The sequence below is a fragment of the Oncorhynchus clarkii genome, chromosome 25, assembly GCF_045791955.1.
Source record: "Oncorhynchus clarkii lewisi isolate Uvic-CL-2024 chromosome 25, UVic_Ocla_1.0, whole genome shotgun sequence".
NCBI lineage: Eukaryota > Metazoa > Chordata > Actinopteri > Salmoniformes > Salmonidae > Oncorhynchus > Oncorhynchus clarkii.
Window position 1 is genome coordinate 14,280,498 of NC_092171.1, and position 20,842 is coordinate 14,301,339.

Below are 20,842 nucleotides of genomic sequence, written 5' to 3' on the forward strand. Positions count from 1 at the left end.
TCTGCACGTGTTGTATTCAGCGCATGTGACAAATAAAGTTTGATTTGATTTGTCTTCAGGATCCTAAATGGCCTAACTCCGCCCCACCTAGTACTTTTGTTAAACAGAAAAGGCAAACCCACGGCAACAGATCCAGGTCTGCCGTAAGAGGTGACTGCCGTGAGAGGTGACTGTACCCTCAAGGAAAAGCACTTTCAGATAATCTGCTTTCTCTGTGAGAGCTTCCCATGTCTGGAACACACTGCCACCAGACACGCGTAACTGCACCACCTATCACACCTTCACACAAAAAACATAAAGACATGGCTAAAGGCCAATCAAACTTGTGAACATAATCCCTAGCTGTGTATTGCCACTTTCCATGTTATCTGTTGTACTGTTTGTACGTATCTTGTGAGGTGTGTAAACACTGTCTGTTGCTTTTATGTATTTTGTTTTGTTGTTTTTTGTGCTATTGTCTGTCTGCCTGCTACGTGTGCTTGTCCTATGTTGTCTGTATTGTTATTGTAATAGTTTTTAATAACCTGCCCAGGGACTGCGGTTGGCACTTTTACTGAAACATTGATGAATGTGCACTGTACCTGTAGAATTAACCTCAATAAAGTATTGTATTGGACGGTAGGCTTTTTGATATTTTTTTTACATGAAATGTACATGACTACTATGAGTGGGTATTATCTTTAGAGTTCGTGATCTAGCTAATGTGTTTTGAGTTTCCACTTCCTCAGGTGGTGAATTAGCCCCAAATATATCAGCCTGTGACCTTAGAACACATAAAGATGCAGTCAAATTCATCTCTATTGACATTTTTTTTAAATAAAAATTCGGCCCTATTTTAACAGTCAAATTTCAAAACAATATTGTAAGTGTCTATCAAAAATGCATGATAATCTCTAGGTTGCACATTAAAATGTGTAATCACATCACAAGATGACAAAACAACACATTTCAATTCAATCTCAGTAGTCTATAACACTTTTAATAAAGCACTGTACATGACTTTAGAAGATGATAGGCCCTGAAAATAAATTGGTGCGACCAAATCATGGGCTGGTGCCACTAACTGAAAAGGAAAATGTTCGTCTAGAGCCCTGCTACAAGGGGAAAGATGAGAAGAATGTTGGCACGGCCAAATGCAGGCTACGGTGCGACTCGCTATTCAGGTAGGATGCACTTATTTCCCCCTTTGTTTCTTTTCTCGTGTTTTATAATCATTTGTTTTTTATCATTGTTATTATTGTAGGCCTATTAATTCATCCAAATGAGTTCTTTAAATATGAAACGTGTTTTGTTTCATTCTCTTTATCCAACATGCTATTGTGCCTACCCATAACCACAGCCACACTCTAGATGGACCTGGTTATTACCAAGGGCTTTCTCTATTGACATATCCTCCACTGTTGACGTTGCTTTATCTGATCACCATTATCTGGTCCATTATGCTATTCTGAGAGAGCAACTTGGCATATATAACAAGACAATTAGAAATGCCAGACGGGCACATTTTTCCAACTTGATCAGTAATAATCTGAATAATTAGAGAGTGCTCTTCTCCACCACCGGTGGCCTGACAAATCCTACTCCCGCAAACCTATGTGAACTTTCCTCCACATCTAAATGTGATGGATGAGTTTGCGGCATGTTTCAGAGATAAGATAACCAACATTAGGCTGAGTATTAGTCAGCCTAACACGCAAAGGCAATCTGGATGTATTTTCCCTGGTTGACACAGACGTGCTCAGGAAAGTGATATCACAAGCCTTCTACCTGCCTTCTCGATCCTATCCCCACCATCTTCTTCAAAACAGTTTTTAATTGCATATCTGAAGAAGTGAAGGCTATTGTTAATCACTGCCTGTTCACAGGCACTTTCCCCACTACACTAAAAACTGTTATGGCGAAACCCCTTCTGAAAAGTAATCTATATTCTTCAGCTCCAAGCAATTTTCTGCCAATCTCCAACCTTCCATTCTTAAGCAAAATTCTGGAGAAATTGGTTTTCAAACAGCTAAATGTTTTTTTAAGTGCCAACTGTATTTAAAAAAATTCCATTCTGGTTTTCATGCCCACCACAGCACAGAGACAGCCTTAGTTGAAGTGCTAAATGATCTTAGAGCGAACACAGATGCCAAACAGCTTTCTGTTCATGTACTCTTGGGTTTAAGTGTTGCATTCGACACTGTTGACCATGATGTCGTTCTGGACAGACTGGAGAGGTGGGTTGGCCTCTCCGGTCCAGTTCTAAATTGGTTTCGGACCTATTTAACCGGTCAAGAGTTGTCGTCACCCTAGGTGAACATAACTCAGAGAAAATAGATATCACAAGTGGCGTTCCACAAGGTTTCGAATTTGGGTCCGGTGACGTTCAGTTTATATATGTTACCCCTTGGCAGTGTTATCAGAAAGCACAACATTGATTTTCACTGCTACGCAGATGATACACAACTTTACATTTCTGTGTCACCAGAGGATTTTAGCTCCAGAGATAAATTATTAGATTGTATAAGTCATTTAAATAGTTGGATGGCTCACAACTTCCTCCAGCTAAATCAAGACAAGTCCAAGGTACTTTTTGTAGCAAAAGCTCAGTGAAAGAATCTGGCCGCACATTTGAATTCACATAAAGATAAAATACCATGTAAAAAAAACCTAGGTGTCATTTTGGATTCTGAACTTAATTTTGAATCACACAGTAGGAATGTGACCAAAATAGCTTTTTACTGCTTGAGGAACATTGCCAAGGTGCGGCCGTTTCTCAGGCTGATACAGAGAGACTCATACATGCTTTTATTACAAGAAGGCTTGACTACTGTAATGCTCTCCTGTCTGGTCTAGCCAAAAAAGCCATTGGTCAACTGCAAAATACACAGAATTCTTCAGCATAGGTACTGACCAAGACCAGACGGAGAGCACATATTACACTGGTTTAAAGTCTACATTGGCTGTCTGTGAGTTTTAGAATACATTTTAAGATTCTTCTATTGGTTTTTAAATCAAGCCACGATTTTGAACCCCAATACATGTCAGACATGCTTTTAAGTTATGTACCCAGTAGGTCCCTCAGGTCCTCTGGCATTGGCCTTTTAACTATCCCAAAGCCTAGAACCAAGAGGCATGGAGAGACAGCCTTTAGTTACTATGCTCCCAGCCTCTGGAATAGACTGCCAGAGAACCTGGGGGAGGCCGAAACTCATTTCAATTAATGATATTCTGTACATAAATAGGGATACACATTCACAAGGCCACTTCAGCAGAAGCATTGGTGATTGGCCTCCGCCTGTCTGCATTGCTTCAGAAGGCGAAGCCCCAAGCTGCTCAGTATGACCACTTTTGTTCCTCCTACCATTTTAAAGACTGGTCCATCTTTACAAATACTCCCAAGACAGGGTTCAGCCAGAGTTTACTGCCCACACACAATCCCACCCCTTCCTCCTCACATATCTGCCCTGCTCTGGGAAGCACTCACTCATTAAACAGTCAAGCACACTAGCTAAATAACACCCATCTACCCATTCCCCATTCCATTTAGCATAAATACTGTAAGTACATAAATAAGTAGGGCCGGGACGATACCAGTATTGCGATACTCGTGAGTATCGTAGCAAGGAAACAAAACACAAAGCGGATTTAACTTAGGAAAACAGCCCTAATGTTGGAAACAAACATTATATTGTCCTCCAGAGTCACATTTATTTTCAAAGCTATAGCTGTAATGAATACTCGGGGAGAAAAAGGTGTAGATTCACGCGCAGAGCGCGGCAGGTGTTAATTTTCGCAGAAGGCAGGAATCGGTCACACACAGGTAGGCAAATAGGCAGGTGAATCAAAACTAGGACTGAAGGCTATAACTGGTTCTCACAAACGAGCTAAGAAAAGGCTTAGTAGAGTCAAAACGAACAATACCTCACAAAGGCACAAACAGAATGAACTGGACTAAATAAAGAGCTGATAAGACTAGGTGAGTAACTAACACAGGTGAAATCTATGAACAAAAATGAAAGACAGGGCTACGTTCAAGAACACAATGAAACAGAACACAAGGTTGACAAAGAAAATAAATACAGAACCTTACAATAGCACACAGCATTTTATACAGCACGTTTTTAAAGGACCAAAGAGTGAGGTCTGCTTCGTGTTTTCATTTTTGCCATGGAAAAAATATTGCGGTACTGGTATTGTCCCGGCCCTATAAATATGTACTGCTTTATATGTGTCAAGGTTCTTCACAACGCTGCTTTTTTATGTTGAGTTTCCTAAGTAGCTCAGTGTTGTGTTGTACATGTGAAGGACATGTTTTGAGCACTTGAAATCTTGTTAAGTGTTTTCCAAGGCAACACAGTGCATCGTTGTTCATTGTAACGACTCTCTGTTTTTTCTACTGCTACTCAGTCTCTAACACAATATTCCACTGGACATAATTTCACCAGAGAGGTTGTGCTTCAAATGCCTACATCAGGGATCATCAACTAGATTCAGCCGCCGGGCGATTTCTTCTTAAGCGGATGGACGGGGGACCGGAACATAATTACAAAACGTTTGTTGACTGCAAAATGACTGCAAGAAGCCCAAACAGATACAATATTTGACTAAAACATAATCATTTCAAATCTTGCTTACATTTGTATACGATCACATCTGTCTATGTGTGGGATTACCTGGGAACAGATTTCCTAAATTAAAATCACTTGTAGCTGATTTCCTGGTGTTTTTAAGTCCAATATTAAAAAATAAATAAAAATGATATATAAATATACAGTATATATATATATATATATATACACATACATACAGTGGGGCAAAAAAGTATTTAGTCAGCCACCAATTGTGCAAGTTCTCCCCCTTAAAAATATGAGAGAGGCCTGTAATATTCATCATAGGTACACTTCAACTATGACAGACAAAATCAGAAAAAAATCCAGAAAATCACATTGTAGGATTTTTTAAGAATTTATTTGCAAATTATGGTGGAAAATAAGTTATATACCCTTTGTTGGCAATGACAGAGGTCAAATGTTTTCTGTAAGTCTTCACAAGGTTTTCACACACTGTTGCTGGTATTTTGGCCCATTCCTCCATGCAGATCTCCTCTAGAGCAGTGATGTTTTGGGGCTGTTGCTGGGCAACACAGACTCTCAACTCCCTCCAAAGATTTTCTATGGGGTTGAGATCTGGAGACTGGCTAGGCCACTCCAGGACCTTGAAATGCTTCTTACGAAGCCACTCCTTCGTTGCCCGGGCGGTGTGTTTGGGATCATTGTCATGCTGAAAGACCCAGCCACGTTTCATCTTCAATGCCCTTGCTGATGGAAGGAGGTTTTCACTCAAAATCTCATGATACATGGCCCCATTCATTCTTTCCTTTACACGGATCAGTCGTCCTGGTCCCTTTTCAGAAAAACAGCCCCAATGCATGTTTCCACCCCCATGCTTCACAGTAGGTATGGTGTTCTTTGGATGCAACTCAGCATTCTTTGTCCTCCAAACACGACGAGTTGAGTTGTTACCAAAAAGTTATATTTTGTTTTCATCTGACCCTATGACATTCTCCCAATCTTCTTCTGGATCATCCAAATGCTCTCTAGCAAACTTCAGACGGGCCTGGACATGTACTGGCTTAAGCAGGGGGACACGTCTGGCACTGCAGGATTTGAGTTCCTAGCGGCATAGTGTGTTACTGATGGTAGGCTTTGTTACTTTGGTCCCAGCTCTTTGCAGGTCAATCACTAGGTCCACCCGTGTGGTTCTGGGATTTTTGCCCACAGTTCTTGTGATCATTTTGACCCCACGGGGTCAGGGGAGATTATCAGTGGTCTTGTATGTCTTCCATTTCCTAATAATTGCTCCCAAAGTTGATTTCTTCAAACCAAGCTGCTTACCTATTGCAGATGCAGTCTTCCTAGCCTGGTGCAGGTCTACAATTTTGTTTCTGGTGTCCTTTGACAGCTCTTTGGTCTTGGCCATAGTGGAGTTTGGAGTGTGACTGTTTGAGGTTGTGGACAGGTGTCTTTTATACTGATAACAAGTTCAAACAGGTGCCATTAATACAGGTAACAAGTGGAGGACAGAGGAGCCTCTTAAAGAAGAAGTTACAGGTCTGTGAGAGCCAGAATTCTTGCTTGTTTGTAGGTGACCAAATACTTATTTTCCACCATAATTTGCAAATACATTTAATTTAAAATCCTACAATGTGATTTTCTGGATTTTTTTCTTCTCATTTTGTCTGTCATAGTTGAAGTGTACCTATGATGAAAATTACATGCCTCTCTCATCTTTTTAAGTGGGAGAACTTGCACAATTGGTGGCTGACTAAATACTTTTTTGCCCCACTGTAGATATTTTGCTCAGAAAACTTGGAGGGTCAAAAAAACTACCCGGGGGACAAATTCAGCCAGTTGGGGAACTCTGTCCTAAATTAATCTCTTACTGTACTCTAGTATTAAACAAGAAGAGATTTAATTGAAGGAGTTCCATGGCACAAAATACTGCTCTATATCTCTCCACAGTTTGAGCATAGAGAACTACGCACTGAAACTTTAGTCTGAAGAGCGTAAAGCCCCAAAGTCTATGTAGTGACATAAGTGAGTGATACCCTGTGCTCACACATTTTAGCAGACTATTTCAGGGGGTAGTAAAAATAGTCTCTTCTCCAAATAGAGTATTATTACTGGAACATTGCAGTAATGTGATCAGCCTTCTGCCCAATTCTTCTCCTCTTCTCTCTCTGTCTATCAATGTCACTCTCATACACAGATCACACTCGCACACACGCACACACACGCAAATTACACATCATCAGAGAGACCACTGGTGAAAAAAATGAACATGTCATCTCACCTGCTCTGTACAGAGTTGACTGCGGCCTGCATAACGGAAGCGGCTGCCTCCTGGGCCTTGCGGTTGACGTTGCCCAGTGAAGGAGGGCCCATCCCTGGGCCTGCCGGCTGGGGCATACTGGGGGAGCTGGGGGCCATGTTGGGGTAGGGTCGGCTGCCCGCGCCAAGACTGCGGCCCATGGGCATGGGCTGCCCGGGACCCTGGCCGTGCATGGGGCTGCTGGCATTCATACCCAGGCTGTTGGTCATGCCAGGGCCGGGACCGCTGTAGTTGGCACTGGGGGTCCCACCGTAGTTGGGTGGACGTGGGTAGTTACCTGAGGACAGAGGAGAAATAGAACATCTGGGAGTTAGCAGAGGCCAGTTTAACAATAACAGTACGTTTATCCCTCAGCATAAATAAAGTGACAGTTATCTATCTTATGCTAGTTCCATGTAGTAATTTTCTCTCATTCACTCTGCATCCATCGCAGAGGAGAACCTAGAGGCTTGGCACACAAGGATACTCTTCTATACATGCTTTACGAGTCAACTGTAAGTTGTTTTAGATAAAAGCGCATGCTAAATGACCATAGTATTACAGTATGCAGCTACGGCGTCACAGCACAAGGATTATATTGTGATAGAAAATCAACATCATATGTGAAATAGAAGCAAATGTCAGATGAAACAGCTTAACTGACACATACATCATTACACTTTTGTCTCAATAGCCTCTGTAGGGTGTATCTATGCAATTGTGAATACAGTTGTTTGTTTTACTGAAGCCATTGATATATTGGCTGCAGATTTGACATCTATGGGAGGGGAGGGATGCTGAATCACCATGTGAACAATTGCAAAGCTTGAGTTTGAGAAACACTTGAGAGCCACTGTAATCTGCAGTAAAGGCTTTCTTCCTGCCCCAGCAGCCATAATGGCACCAGCCTTCCTAACACACATTTAAACCCCTGCATTTAGGCTTAACACACTCCAGAACCAGCTGGAAAAGGAGTCACAAACACAAACATTCAAGAAAACACACACACATGGATGCATGTGCGCACACACCACACACACACGGAAAATGTGGAGTCCCTTTTGTGAAGGGGGCTATTTATTTTGATTTGATTAAGAGTGCTTTAGTCGGGGCTCAAAGCCTAATCCTCTGAGAATATGTCTGGAAAAGGGGATCAAGTCCCTTTAAACCTGAATGAGGAAAGTTCAATGACAATACTCCGCGCATGGAACAGACTCCAAAAATGGAAATAGCTCTTGGTGTCCTCGAGCTGCTTCAGAGGAAAGACATTCCTTATGACGTAAGCCTGCGAGTCCAACAGAAAAAAAAGCTCCCCCGGAGACGGGATTTATATTGAATCAAAACAAGTCTTTCCCATGAAACTCTGCTGCTCCAGTTGAATTTGCCCAGAAAGTGTGATGAAATGTAGTGTAGCAGGAAATGTAGAGTGCCAGATATGTATCTGGGGAGTCTGGCTGATTTGGAACACAGTTGACACCTGTCAAGGGTTTTGGGGCCTCATTGCCAACTTTCCAAAAAAGGAACCGTTAAAAGAAAAAGGTGGTTGGAGGACAAGCACAGGAGGATGTATTAAAACATGGATAGGGTGTGTGTGTGCATGTGTGTATATGCAGTAAGGCACAGTACCATTCCACTCTCTTTTCAGCAGTGACATTTTTGAGAACCCTGGGAATCATCTGTCTTGTGGTATCCTCCATCTCCTCCTCATTGTACAGTACGTGCTGCATCTGAAACGCCTGAGTCAGCGGCCCACACCGCCCAGCTGCTGAACCCCAACACTGGTTGGGCTCTGGCTCTGCTCCATTGCTTCTCAGTGCTCTTTTTGTGTGTGTGTTGTTGTGTGAGGCCCATTTGTGTGAGGCCCATCACTGAGGCCCATTGGATATTCCAACGGGGTTTTTCCATCTTTAGCATCCAGGCTGCCAATCAGAAAAGAGCAAGAGACAGAGCCTGTGAAGTTTCCATAAAGGCTAGGGTTTCCTAATCTGCTGTGGTTTACACTTCTACAAACGTTACCGTGAGAGTCGTATGGACGAAGAAGGATCACACAGAAGTGGACATGTGTTCTGCACAGAGTTCAACAATCATACTGTTTTGACATTTAAGAGACTATCTTCAGTTTAAGAGCTGTGTTTAGGGTGACCAGATATACACTTCAAGCAGCTATTTGAGAGAAAAATCTTGTTTGTATTCTAATTTTTGGGGCTTTTTTCAGGCAGACAAGAAGGATTTACATTCAGCTGTCCTGTGAGGTGTTCTTCTTCAGCGTGATAATAGTTCATTTCCAAGATGGCTGGTAATGCAGCTGGTGCCATGCCAGGGTGCTACTTCAGGGGGGAGTAGTGGTGCCGCTCCCTGCTCCGCTCTGTTCTCTACAGCCACTGAGGGGCTCATCTCTTACCCAGAATACCACTACATGATCCAGGGCTGCTCTGCGGGGCCTCTCGTCCTCATTCAGACTTTTACACAGAACTCATAGAACTCATCAGCTTTATCTGCTCCCTTTGCTGTTCAGGCACATTTACAAGCAAAACAGAGAGAAAAAGCGGCAGAGAGATATCATTTCTCCTCCATACCTTACTATTCTCCTGACCCAGCCCTCCCTGCCGTCTCAGGCTGCGGTTGCCTTTGGGAGGTGTGGTATTTATAACCGACAGAGGCAGAGAGAGGACTGCGGTGTGATACCAATTACATGGAAATTCCAGGCATGGTCATGCATTCTGAGGCGCTGTTGCCAAGCTGTATTTAATCTCTACACTCCTGCGGGAAAAGGAGGACTGTGACCGAACAGATTACAGACACTGCTTCCTCAGCAGACTGGATGCAGCGTTGCTAACAACCGGCTCACCCATCCCTGGCTTTGGCAGGAATCTATGGACTCCATCACTGAGGAACGTAACGCAGATTACACAGCAGTAGTCTACAGCTGCAGGACATAGAGAATGGCCAGAGTTGCTTAGCTAACATTAAAAACAAACGGTATAGTATGTTGCTGAACACAAACAAATGGGGGGCATGACAGCGTTCATTTGGAGAGAAGAATTATGGGTAAAAGTGATTTTTTTTCCTTTTCGATTCCTCAGAAATTCTCTCAAATTCTCCCTCCCTCCCTCTCACCTGCCTGCCTTTCTCGCTCTCTTCGCCCTCCCTCCCTCTCTTCTGGCCCGAGGCCCCAGGTAGATCCTCTCAGAGCCACCTCAGCATCTCTCTCAGCAGGGCGTCTATGGTGCAGCAGGTATGGAGCACCTCAGGGCTCCGTACTTGGTCCAACCCATTTCCCAAATCCTTCACTGCCCCTGCGGCTCTCTGGGATTGAGCTCTCCTTTTACCAAATAAGGTAGAAGGGCTCAGCAAAGCATCCAGGCTCACAAACTGCTGTCGAAAGCATGGCTATTACCAGTGGGGTACTTAACCTTGGAGCGGTGGGGTTGAGAGTGGGATGTTAGCTGTGGGAGAGGCACAGCAGGCTTTTCCTCTTTTCACTGACTCCGTCTTACAACACTCCACATAGCTCAGGTCTGTATCTACTGTAGTGTACATGGCTTATAGAGCACGTCTGCAGAGCAGCTGCGGGAACAACTGGAGGCACATTAACAGAGCCTGGTATCAACAAACTGTACAAGATCATGCTGAAGAACTTGGGCCTCTTGTGTTTGAAAGGGGGTTCAAAGGGCGGTCAACATATTTTGTAGTTAAACATTGTAAGTGGTCAACCCAGATGCTGTACCTCATTGCGTTAGTAGAGAGGAGGTAGCTGCATTTCCTTGTGCTGACCTGAAGGTTGTAGTATCCTTTCCCTTGATAAAAGACAAATGCTGTCGCATTTAAGTTACACAATGAAACAAGAGACAGTTTTCATGTTCTTAGCCAGTGTACAAGCTCAGCGTGTCAGTGATGAGAGAGATAGAGAGAGAGAGACAGGGAGAGCTAGAGTGTAGAAAGAGAGTGTGTATTGGTGATACACACACACTGATGTGTGTTCAGTTGTTCACAGCCTGAGGCTTGGATCTTCTAGCAGTGCCAAGACTGGCCAAGAAAAACAGAGTGCAGGGATCAGGAACTTGGAGTGTGTTTCCATGTTGGTTTAATGGGTTAGTAATTTTGTGGCACGGGAAAGACTGGAAGCAGATGGAGCCGTCATTAAGGACAATGAGCAGCAGCTGCCTGGCCTGTTCACCTCAGCTCAAGCCCCAGCCAACACAGGCCAGCCTGAACAGACCAGCCTGAACACACCAGTCTGAACACACCAGTCTGAACAAACCCTTTCATAATCAGGGCCCAGAGCCCACCCCGCACCCCCACTACCAGGGCACTGCAACCGCCTCGGGGATCCATGGACCCACTCCAACACACATGTTCCTCAGGGGGGGGTCTGTGTGCTTGTGTGGTGTTGAGAGAGAGAAAATGAAAAGAGAGAGATAGAAGAGCGTGTGTATGTGTGTGTACTCTGTCTTTAGAGTGTATGGGGGTGGAGGGGTTGGCTTGTCACTGGCGAGAACATCCCTACTGTCAGCTGTGCAGCGTTTCGCGCTCATCCGACTCCAGACTTTTTATATTTCAGTTTTGTTCTGCCTCAGCCACTGGCTGTCATCCCAGCTAAGTCACATTAGCACATAAGAGGGGGAGGAGAGAGGCCAAATACCACATGCATTAGAGCTATTAATCAACATGGAACTAACGTCAGGGTCTCAGCGATATTAGAAAAACACACACATGGACGGTGCCTTCATCACAGTGATATGAGAGTGACTGCTGCTTTCTACAGCCGCATAGAGAACACTCAACTCGAAAAGACACTTTAATTGCAGAGAGTTATTCAAAGAATTTTTCCCACCAAGTGCTGAAATGGACTGGTGTGTTTTGGAAGACTTTTGACTGGCAAAACAAGAGCCAGCATATCTGACAGCTTACTGGTTTAAAATCGACTTCATTCACATTATAACTTATAATACACAGTGTTTGGTCAAATTGAGTGACCACAGACCATAGCTGTGTTTGAATACCCATACTAACATAATGTATACTAAATACTTAATGAGTACAGTGCCAGTCAAAGGTTTGGACACACACACTCATTCAAGGGTTTTTCTTAATTTTTACTATTTTATACATTGTAGAATAATAGTGAAGACATCAAAACTATGAAATAATATATATATGGAATCATGTAGTTACCAAAAAGTGTTATTTATAAATATATTTTAGATTCTTCAAAGTAGCCACCCTTTGCCTTGATTAAAGCTTTGCACACTCTTGGCATTCTCTCAACCAGTTTTGTGCGGAATGCTTTTCCAACAGTCTTGAAGGAGTTCCCACATATGCTGAGCACTTGTTGGCTGCTTTTCACTCTGCGGTCCAACTCATCCCAAACCATCTCAATTGGGTTGAGGTCGGGGGATTGTGGAGGCCAAGTCATCTGATGCAGCACTCCATCACTCTCATTATTGGTCAAATAGCCCTTACACTGCCTGGAGGTGTGTTGGGTTATTGTCCTGTTGAAAAACAAATGATAGTCCCGCTAAGCGCAAACCAGATGGGACGGCATATCGCTGCAGAATGCTGTGGTAGCCATGCTGGTTAAGTGTGCCTTGAATTCTAAATAAATCACTGACAGTGTCACCAGCAAAGCACCCCCACACCATCAAACCTCCTTCTCCAGGCTTCACGGTGGGAACCACACATGCGGAGATCATCTGTTCACCTACTCTGCATCTCATAAAGACACGGAGGTTGGGAACAAAAATCTCAAATTTGGATTTCCACTGTTCTAATGTCCATTGCTTGTGTTTCTTGGCCCAAGCAAGTCTCTTCTTATTATTGGTGTCCTTTTACTAGTTGTTTTTTTTTGCAGAAATTCAACCATGAAGACCTGATTCACGCAGTCTCCTCTGAACTGTTGTGTCTGTTACTTGAACTCTGTGAAGCAATTTATTTGGGCTGCAATCTGAGGTGCAGTTAACTCTAATGCACTTATCCTCTGCAGCAGAGGTAACTCCAGGTCTTCCTGTCCTGTGGCGGTCCTCATGAGAGCCAGTTTTGTCATAGAGCTTGATGGTTTCTGCAACTGCACTTGAAGAAACTTTTAAAGTTCTTGACATTTTCTGTATTGACTGACCTTCATGTCTTAAAGTAATGATGGACTGTTGTTTCTCTTTGCTTATTTGAGCTGTTCATGCCATGCTATCTTCCCACCCCCACCTTGTCACAACACAAATGATTGGCTCAAAGGCATTAAGAAGGAAAGAAATTCCACAAGTGAACTTTAACAAGGCACACCTGTTAATTGAAATGCATTCCAAGTGACTACCTTATGAAGCTGGTTGAGAGAATGCCAAGAGTGTGCAAAGCTGTTATGAAGGCAAAAGAGCAGAAAAGTAAATAAATATAAACAGTATCCCCATACCGATAGACTATGTACAGCTGCAGCGATCGGTTAGCTGCTCAGATAGCAGCTGTTTGAAGTTGGTGAGGGAGATAAAAGTCTCCAACTTCAGCGATTTTTGCAATTCGTTCCAGTCACAGGCAGCAGAGAACTGGAACGAAAAGCAGCCAAATGAGGTGTTGGCTTTAGGGATGATCAGTGAGATACATACAGTACCAGTCAAAAGTTTGGACACACCTACTCATTCCAGGGTTTTTATTTATTTTTTACTATTTTCTGCATTGTAGAATAATAGTAAAAATAAATCATGCCTTTTGCACACAATGTATATAGTCTCTCTTTAATTTTTTTTTTCCTACTGTGTTATTGACTTGTTAATTGTTTACTCCATGTGTAACTCTGTGTTGTCTGTTCACACTGCTATGCTTTATCTTGGCCAGGTCGCAGTTGTAAATGAGAACTTGTTCTCAACTAGCCTACCTGGTTAAATAAAGGTGAAATTATAACTTTGGGTGTGTTCGTGACCTCACAACTGCAGTCAAGCACCCAAGCTAATTGGCTAACGTTGGTTAGCTTGCTAGCTAGTACCAGACACAAATGAGAGAACACCTCACTCTGACCATTTTACTCGCACTAGCAGAGCTGGTTAGGCTGTTTTCATGTTATCCAGAGTGTCGGTGACTGTAACTATGCTGCTGGCAACAATTGAATTACGCTTTTTTGCCAATGTTGACTGACACCGGCCATATTCAACAGGTGTTGTGAGTGTTCGTAAATTCATCAGTTATTCTGTGCTCTGGCACACTCAAATGAGAGTAGCCAGAACAAATTTACAAACACACCCGAATTCACAATGTCAATTGAGAACGCACAACGACTATACCACTTAGCTAAACTAATAATTACGTGTATAATCAAGTCAATAAATGTTGGCTAGTTAGTTAGATCGCATATAGTTAATATACTGGCAAGTTCGATGTATTAGTAGCCAACTCGGTAGGTAGCTAGCTAACATACCGGTACATACTGCTGTAATGATATGCAATGCGGTTCCAAAGGACAGCGTAGCTCACAAATTGTCAGCCAACATAACGTGTAACGTAACTTGTTTGAAAAGTCATTACTTTATCACATTGCTCAACATTTTCTTAACATTTTGCCATAATTAGTTAAAGCAATGAATTTGTATCTGCTCTCGTCGGACTTCGGCAGCACATTTTCCGCCATTTTCTTTCAATCTGAAAATGTTGTGAAGCAACGCACATTTTTGGAAGAATTGTATTATGGGGACTGAAAGCACGGAAATAGTGTCCATTGCGTGTATACTTCGTATTTTGGCGAATGTAGTACAACATCTGGGAACATTTGGCATACTAACTACAGTGTATCCATACTATGAGCAATAAGCACACTATATACTCAATTTATGTCACAAATAGTACGGTTAGTGGGGTTAGTATGAGTATTCCAACACAGCTTATGACTCCTTTTTCAAACCATTCTGTAATTTTATTTGACCACGGGGGAAAGACTATGGTACGAATACTGCAATGTGGGTCTGATTCAGACTAGAAGTATCCTCTCTACTGTTTCCCACAAGTCTACCACAGGTCAAAGGATGACAACATCCTCATTGGCTTTAATGACGTTGGTGGGCAGTTAAAACACTAACCCATTTCTGTGGGCAACTTAAAAATACTGACCCCAGTAATGGCATTGAACAACATCACTGAGCTCAGAAAACACGTTTTATCAGCCGGGCCTGCCACGTCAATCTGTCTTTAATCCAATAATGATATAGGCATGGGTAGCGTCTAGAGTTCAAGTGCTTCATGAATATTCTGACGAATGGCTTAATCCCATAGTGAGGGGGGGTGGGGGGTGGAGAGTTGACATTTATGTCAAGGTCCACAACATTTTCTCTCAAATACAAGAGAATAAAATGTCTTCAGTGGCTGCCAAGTAGTGCTGGTTGAATATGGAAATACTAATGCCATTCCTCAGTAAGTGGATCCATTTAGAGGGATTCTTACTCATGAGCCATGACCCGTTCATACTCTTACTGTAAACCAGAGTTACTAACTGTTCTGTTATATACACTACATGACCAAAAGTATGTGGACACCTGCTCGTCAAACATCTCATTCCAAAATCATAGCAATTAATATGGAGTTGGCCCATCCCTGCTATAACAGCCTTCACTCTTCTGGGAAGGCTTTCCACTAGATATTGTAACTTTGCTGTGGGGATTTGCTTCCATTCAGCCACAAGAGCATTAGTGAAGTTGGGCGATTAGGCCTGGCTCGCAGTCAGCGTTCCAATTCATCCCAAAGGTGTTCGACGGGTTGAGGTCAGTGCTCTGTGCAGGCCACACTGATCTTGACAAACCATTTCTGTATGGGCCTCGCTTTGTTCACGGGGGCATTGTCATGCTGAAACAGGAAAAGGCCTTTCCCAAACTGTTGCCACAAATGTAGTGTTAAGATTTCCCTTCACTAGAACTAAGGAGCCTCGCCCAAACCATGAAAAACATCCCCAGACTATTATACCTCTTCCAACAAACTTTACAGTTTGCACTATGCATTTGGGCAGGTAGCGTTCTTCTGGCATCTGCCAAACACGGATTCGGCCGTAGGGTTGCCAAATGGTGAAGCATGATTCAGTCCAATGGCGGTGAGCGTTACACCACTTCAGCCATCACTTGGCATTGCGCATGGTGATCTTAGGCTTGTGTGTGGCTGCTCGTTCATGGAAACCCACTTATGAAGCTCCCGACGAACAGTTCTTGTGCTGATGTTGCTTCCAGAGGCAGTTTGGAACTCGTTAGTGCGTGTTGCAACCGAGGACAGACGGTTTTACACGCTTCACGCTTCAGCACTTGGCAGTCGCGTTCTGTGAGCTTGTGTGGCCTACAACTTTGCAGCTGAGCCGTTGTTGCTCCTAGACGTTTCCACTTCACAATTACAGCACTTAGTTGACCCGGGCAGCTCTAGCAGGGCAGACATTTGATGAAATTACTTGTTGGAAAGGTGGCATCCTATGACGGTGCCATGTTAAAAGTCACTGAGCTCTTCAGTAAGGCCATTCTACTGCCAGTGTTTGTCTATGGAGGTTGCATGGCTGTGTGCTCGATTTTATACACCTGTCACAAACAGGTGTGACTGAAATAGCCGAATCCACTGCATACATAGTGTAAAGGTAGATAAGTATAATGAAACAACAGCTGTAGTGCTCCTACCTTGGGGTCCATACTGGTTTGCCTGGGATCCCTGGGGTCCGTAGGGGCCACTGGAGCCACCCTGGAGGTAGGGCCTGGGCCCCATCCCTGGGTACATTTGTCCTCCAGGACCAGGACCAGGAGAGGGGTGAGGGGACATGGAAGGCCCCGACTGAGGTGGTGGTGTTGCAAACTGGGAGCCACACTGGTTTCTCTGCATGTTGGACATAAAGCCTGGAACCCACAGAGAGACAGCACTGACAACGGACTGTGCTTAAGAGTATTGCAGCCTATGTAGACACACATAAAGACACACAAACAAACAAACCTCCTTTCTGTAAGGAGTTAAAGGTCTACTCTTTATGCAGGGTGAAACAGGTGACTTGACGCATCTGTTCTCTCCTAACCTCCCTCTAAAGCTTGATTGGGTGTAGAGGGGTGATCCTGACAATACTATAATCCTCTATAATGTCTTTAGGTTTTGTTACTCAAAGATAGTCATCAGATTGTTCGTATGGCAAGCTGGCAGTACATTGTGTGTAAGGCCGTATATACTGATACACTGTACATCGATAGGACTGGGTGACATGGAAGCCAGGGGAACAACCGATACACACACACACACGCACAAAATCAACTGGGCTTTCTGCTTTTGTGTGTGTGTGTGTGTATGTGTGTGTGTGTGTGTGTCATTATAATAATCACAATAATATTGGTCCTGTTTCACACATGTACACGTGTGTATTATACTGTAAGCATGTGTGAAATGGGAAGGTGTTTTTTGTATACTCCAACTCAGAGAATGGGGTCAACGGCGACCCTGGAGCAATTAGGTTAAGTGCCTTGCTCAAGGGCACATCAAAAGATGTTTCACCTTGCCGGCTGAAAAAACGGTGTGTGTGTGTGTGTGTGTGTGCGTGTGCAGAAATTGCACTTGGGGAATAAGACAGCGATTTAACCATGACTGCTGTGTAATTCTAAGCTGTTCCAGGACCCGTGAGTTCTCAATTCATGGAAAAGGCTCTCAGCTCAGCTTCCCTCCACCATTCAAATTGACATTTGAAGTGATCCTCACAGGGATTCACTATTATCACTGAAAGCCATTTCATTACAATCTAAACCTGAGAGCGAAGCCACAGAAAAGGTCTCCAATCTGCCTCGAATGGTAAAGGTCGCTGGCGCTGCAGCCAATCAGAAGAGATAGAGGCCTTCTCTAATATCCTGGATCAGCTTTAAATGGATCGGCTGCGCTTGGCTCACGCACACACACACGCACAGATCCACTACACTGAGAGGCTATACAGCTCTATAGTCCAGCTCTTTACTGAGTAGGGTTGTTAAAAGCAGGCCAGAGATGGCAAGAGTATTTGTCGTCCTCCATATCGGCCTATTCTGCTGAGAGAGCGAGACAGCATGTGATGAGACTGTGAGAGAGAGGGAGGGAGGAAGAGAGAGCGAGAGGGGAGGCCTGAAAGTGCTTAGACTGCGAGCATGGGTTTAAGGGGGACATTATTCTAATGTTTTGCTTCCATTATCGTAATGGATTCTGAAAAACACTGTGTAAATTGTTTGGAAAAGGAATGGAGAGAGGAACATTGTGCAGACAGTTGCTAAAAGAATATAACGCATTCAAGGATCCCCCCCCCCCCCCCCCCCCCCCCCTCCCCAGCCAGCCAGGCAGGCAAAGAGAGTAGAGCTTAGCTGGACAACAACAACAGCAACGGGAGAGAAAAAGTACATTCAACAGTATTCATGGAAATGAGAGCGGCTCCTAGGAGCAGCCACTTGGACCATGGGATTTACTCACATATTCTAAAAAGCAATACAGTATGTTAACCACTGTGCCTGCCTCTCTCTCTCTCTCTCTCTCTCTCTCTCTCTCTCTCTCTCTCTCTCTCTCTCTCTCTCTCTCTCTCTCTCTCTCTCTCTCTCTCTCTCTCTCTCTCTCTCTCTCTCTCTCTCTCTCTCTCTCTCTCTCTCTCTCTCTCTCTCTCTCTCTCTCTCTCTCTCTCTCTCTCTCTCTCTCTCTCTCTCATGTTAACTGGTTCTTGGTGAGCTGTAGAGGAGCATAATACTCCATGTTAATGCTAGTCATCCTACCTCCTTTACACAAACCAACAGGGACAATGTTGTTTTACACGGGGCTAGTTCTATAGTTGTAATCACTATTATTGAGTGTCATTTGCCTCATTCAAGAGATTACCTTTTCCCCTGAACGCAATACATTATTGGCCGTTGTAGAATGTTTAGAGGAAGCCTCAGTCAGGGACCATTCATTGTATGTAATTCACAGTATGTAGTCAGCCTCTGTTATCATGGCCTTGCATATGAGAATCAACTCAGCATGTCGGAAGTGGATACACTTCAAAAAACTCCCTAACTCCCAGAACATAAGGTTTAGTGATTTCCAGACAGTAACAGTTAAGGTTTAACCAAGAATGGTTCCCATGACCTGAGCTGACCTCTCATCCAGTAATACATCACCTCTCCACCAGCCCTGTTCTGTACCCACTGAGCCATCAGTCTATTATACATCATTCACTGGATCAGAACATGCATCGCGGTAACATCATTACGTTTGACCCCCTCTAAGGTGTGCGTGTGTGTGTGTGTGCATGTGTCTGTGTACACCTTCCAGTACACAATCCCAACCCCTGTACCTGCTAACAGCCCAGCTATAGAACATCCTGTACCTCTGACCATGATGTCACGTCCTGCCTTTGTCTGCCAGTTCCCAGAGAGTGTTGGGGAACAATGCCAGTGTCACTGAGAGGGAGGCTAATGCCTTCTCACTACCATAGCCAGGGTTGTAAGAGGCTTAACTCTCTGTCCTCAGACCCCTCCGCTCCTGCTCCACTCAGCCCAGATCCACAGCTCTACTCAACACACAGGTGGGCACTAACCTAGAGCTAATCTGCAATTACCGCACACACAATACACTAGAACACACAAACATGCAAGCAAGCACACACACACACACACACAAACACACACATATGCATGTACACACACGCACACACTTTGTGACAGACTTACCCCTCTCCTGAGGCATGGGGGACTGCGTCAAGGGGGAGTGAGGGACATCCGACATGTTGACGGGGATCTGGGGGGCCATCTGGGACCCTGTAAAGAAACACAGGAGGACAGAATGCAGTGAGACACATATTATCAGCACAAAAAGAGAGGGGACATGTTTTAGGGTAACACCACTCAGTAAACTGACGGGAAAGCATTGGCCGAGCTGCTGTACTGTATCATCTGTGACAGTTACCTTCACTTTAATCTAACAACAACGAAACGCTTTGGCTGAAATGGATTCCTCATCCTTTCCCAAAGCCCAAGGTGAGATGAGTCAAAAACAAATAATTATTCTCAAAACATCGGTTTTTGCCCTGAAATGACATATTCTACTATAGAAGGACACACAGGTAAAGGATTCGGTCTCTGTCTAATTCTATTCTCCTCTATCCACATTTCATCCTCCTCCGAGGTTAGTCAATTAAAAAGGCTTTGTCCCGGGTTTATAAAAAGACCATAGACAGGCCCACATAACATAGCAAAGGAGCATGTGTGCCTATGGAAATGTCTCTTAGCACAGTGCAACATAGAACCAGTCATCACTGTGTGGATCTCTTATGGAAGCAGTGTAATTAGGGCAATCCTAATATAAACAAAGCCATCAAGGTGTATTGATCCCTGATGCTCCTCTTGTACATTAGAAACCCATTACAGACCAGTGGGGCTGATTAGGGGAATGGAAGATGGACGTTTGTGGATTGATTTAACCCAGAGGAAGGTAAAACAGGTACACCTCCCTCACCTCCCTCTGCTACTGAAGGCTTGAACCAATGGAGAAAAAATGAAATAATTCACGACAACAACATTTTGTTCCAAAATATGGGGAATGTGTGGCTAATGCTCTCCTTTTCCTAGACACCGTGCTTCTACACCTGCATTGGTGGCTGTTTGGGGTTGTAGGCTGGGTTTCTGAACAGCACTTTGAGATATCAGCTGATGTACGAAGGGCTATATAAATACATTTGATTTGATTTTGACTTTAAACAGAACCAGAAAATGAACAGCAAATTTAAAGTATATTTACACTGAACAAAATTATAAACACAACATGCAACAACTTATTTCAAAGATGTTACTAAGGTACAGCTCATATAAGGAAATCAGTCAATTGAAAGACATTCATAAGGCCCTAATCTATGGATTTCACATGACTGGGAATATTTTTTTTTAAAGGTAGGAGCGTGGATCAGAAAACTAGTCCGTATCTGGTGTGACCTCTATTTGTTTAATGCAGTGCAACACATCTCCTTCACATAGAGTTGATCAGGCTGTTGATTGTGGCCCGTGGAATGTTGTCCCACTCCTCTTCAATG

The 20,842-nt window shown here is 43.7% G+C and overlaps 1 protein-coding gene across 1 annotated transcript in view; it reads right to left on the reverse strand.

Annotated features, from left to right (window-relative positions):
* LOC139383828 (AT-rich interactive domain-containing protein 1B-like) overlaps window positions 1-20,842 on the reverse strand; it is a 225,264-nt gene that overhangs the window by 35,142 nt on the left and 169,280 nt on the right. The window contains exons 6-8 of the mRNA XM_071128404.1: window positions 19,488-19,574; window positions 16,473-16,685; window positions 6,835-7,150 (exon numbers count right to left, since the gene is read on the reverse strand). Of these exons, the coding sequence (XP_070984505.1) occupies window positions 6,835-7,150; window positions 16,473-16,685; window positions 19,488-19,574 (616 nt within the window). The remainder of the gene's footprint in view (window positions 1-6,834; window positions 7,151-16,472; window positions 16,686-19,487; window positions 19,575-20,842) is intronic.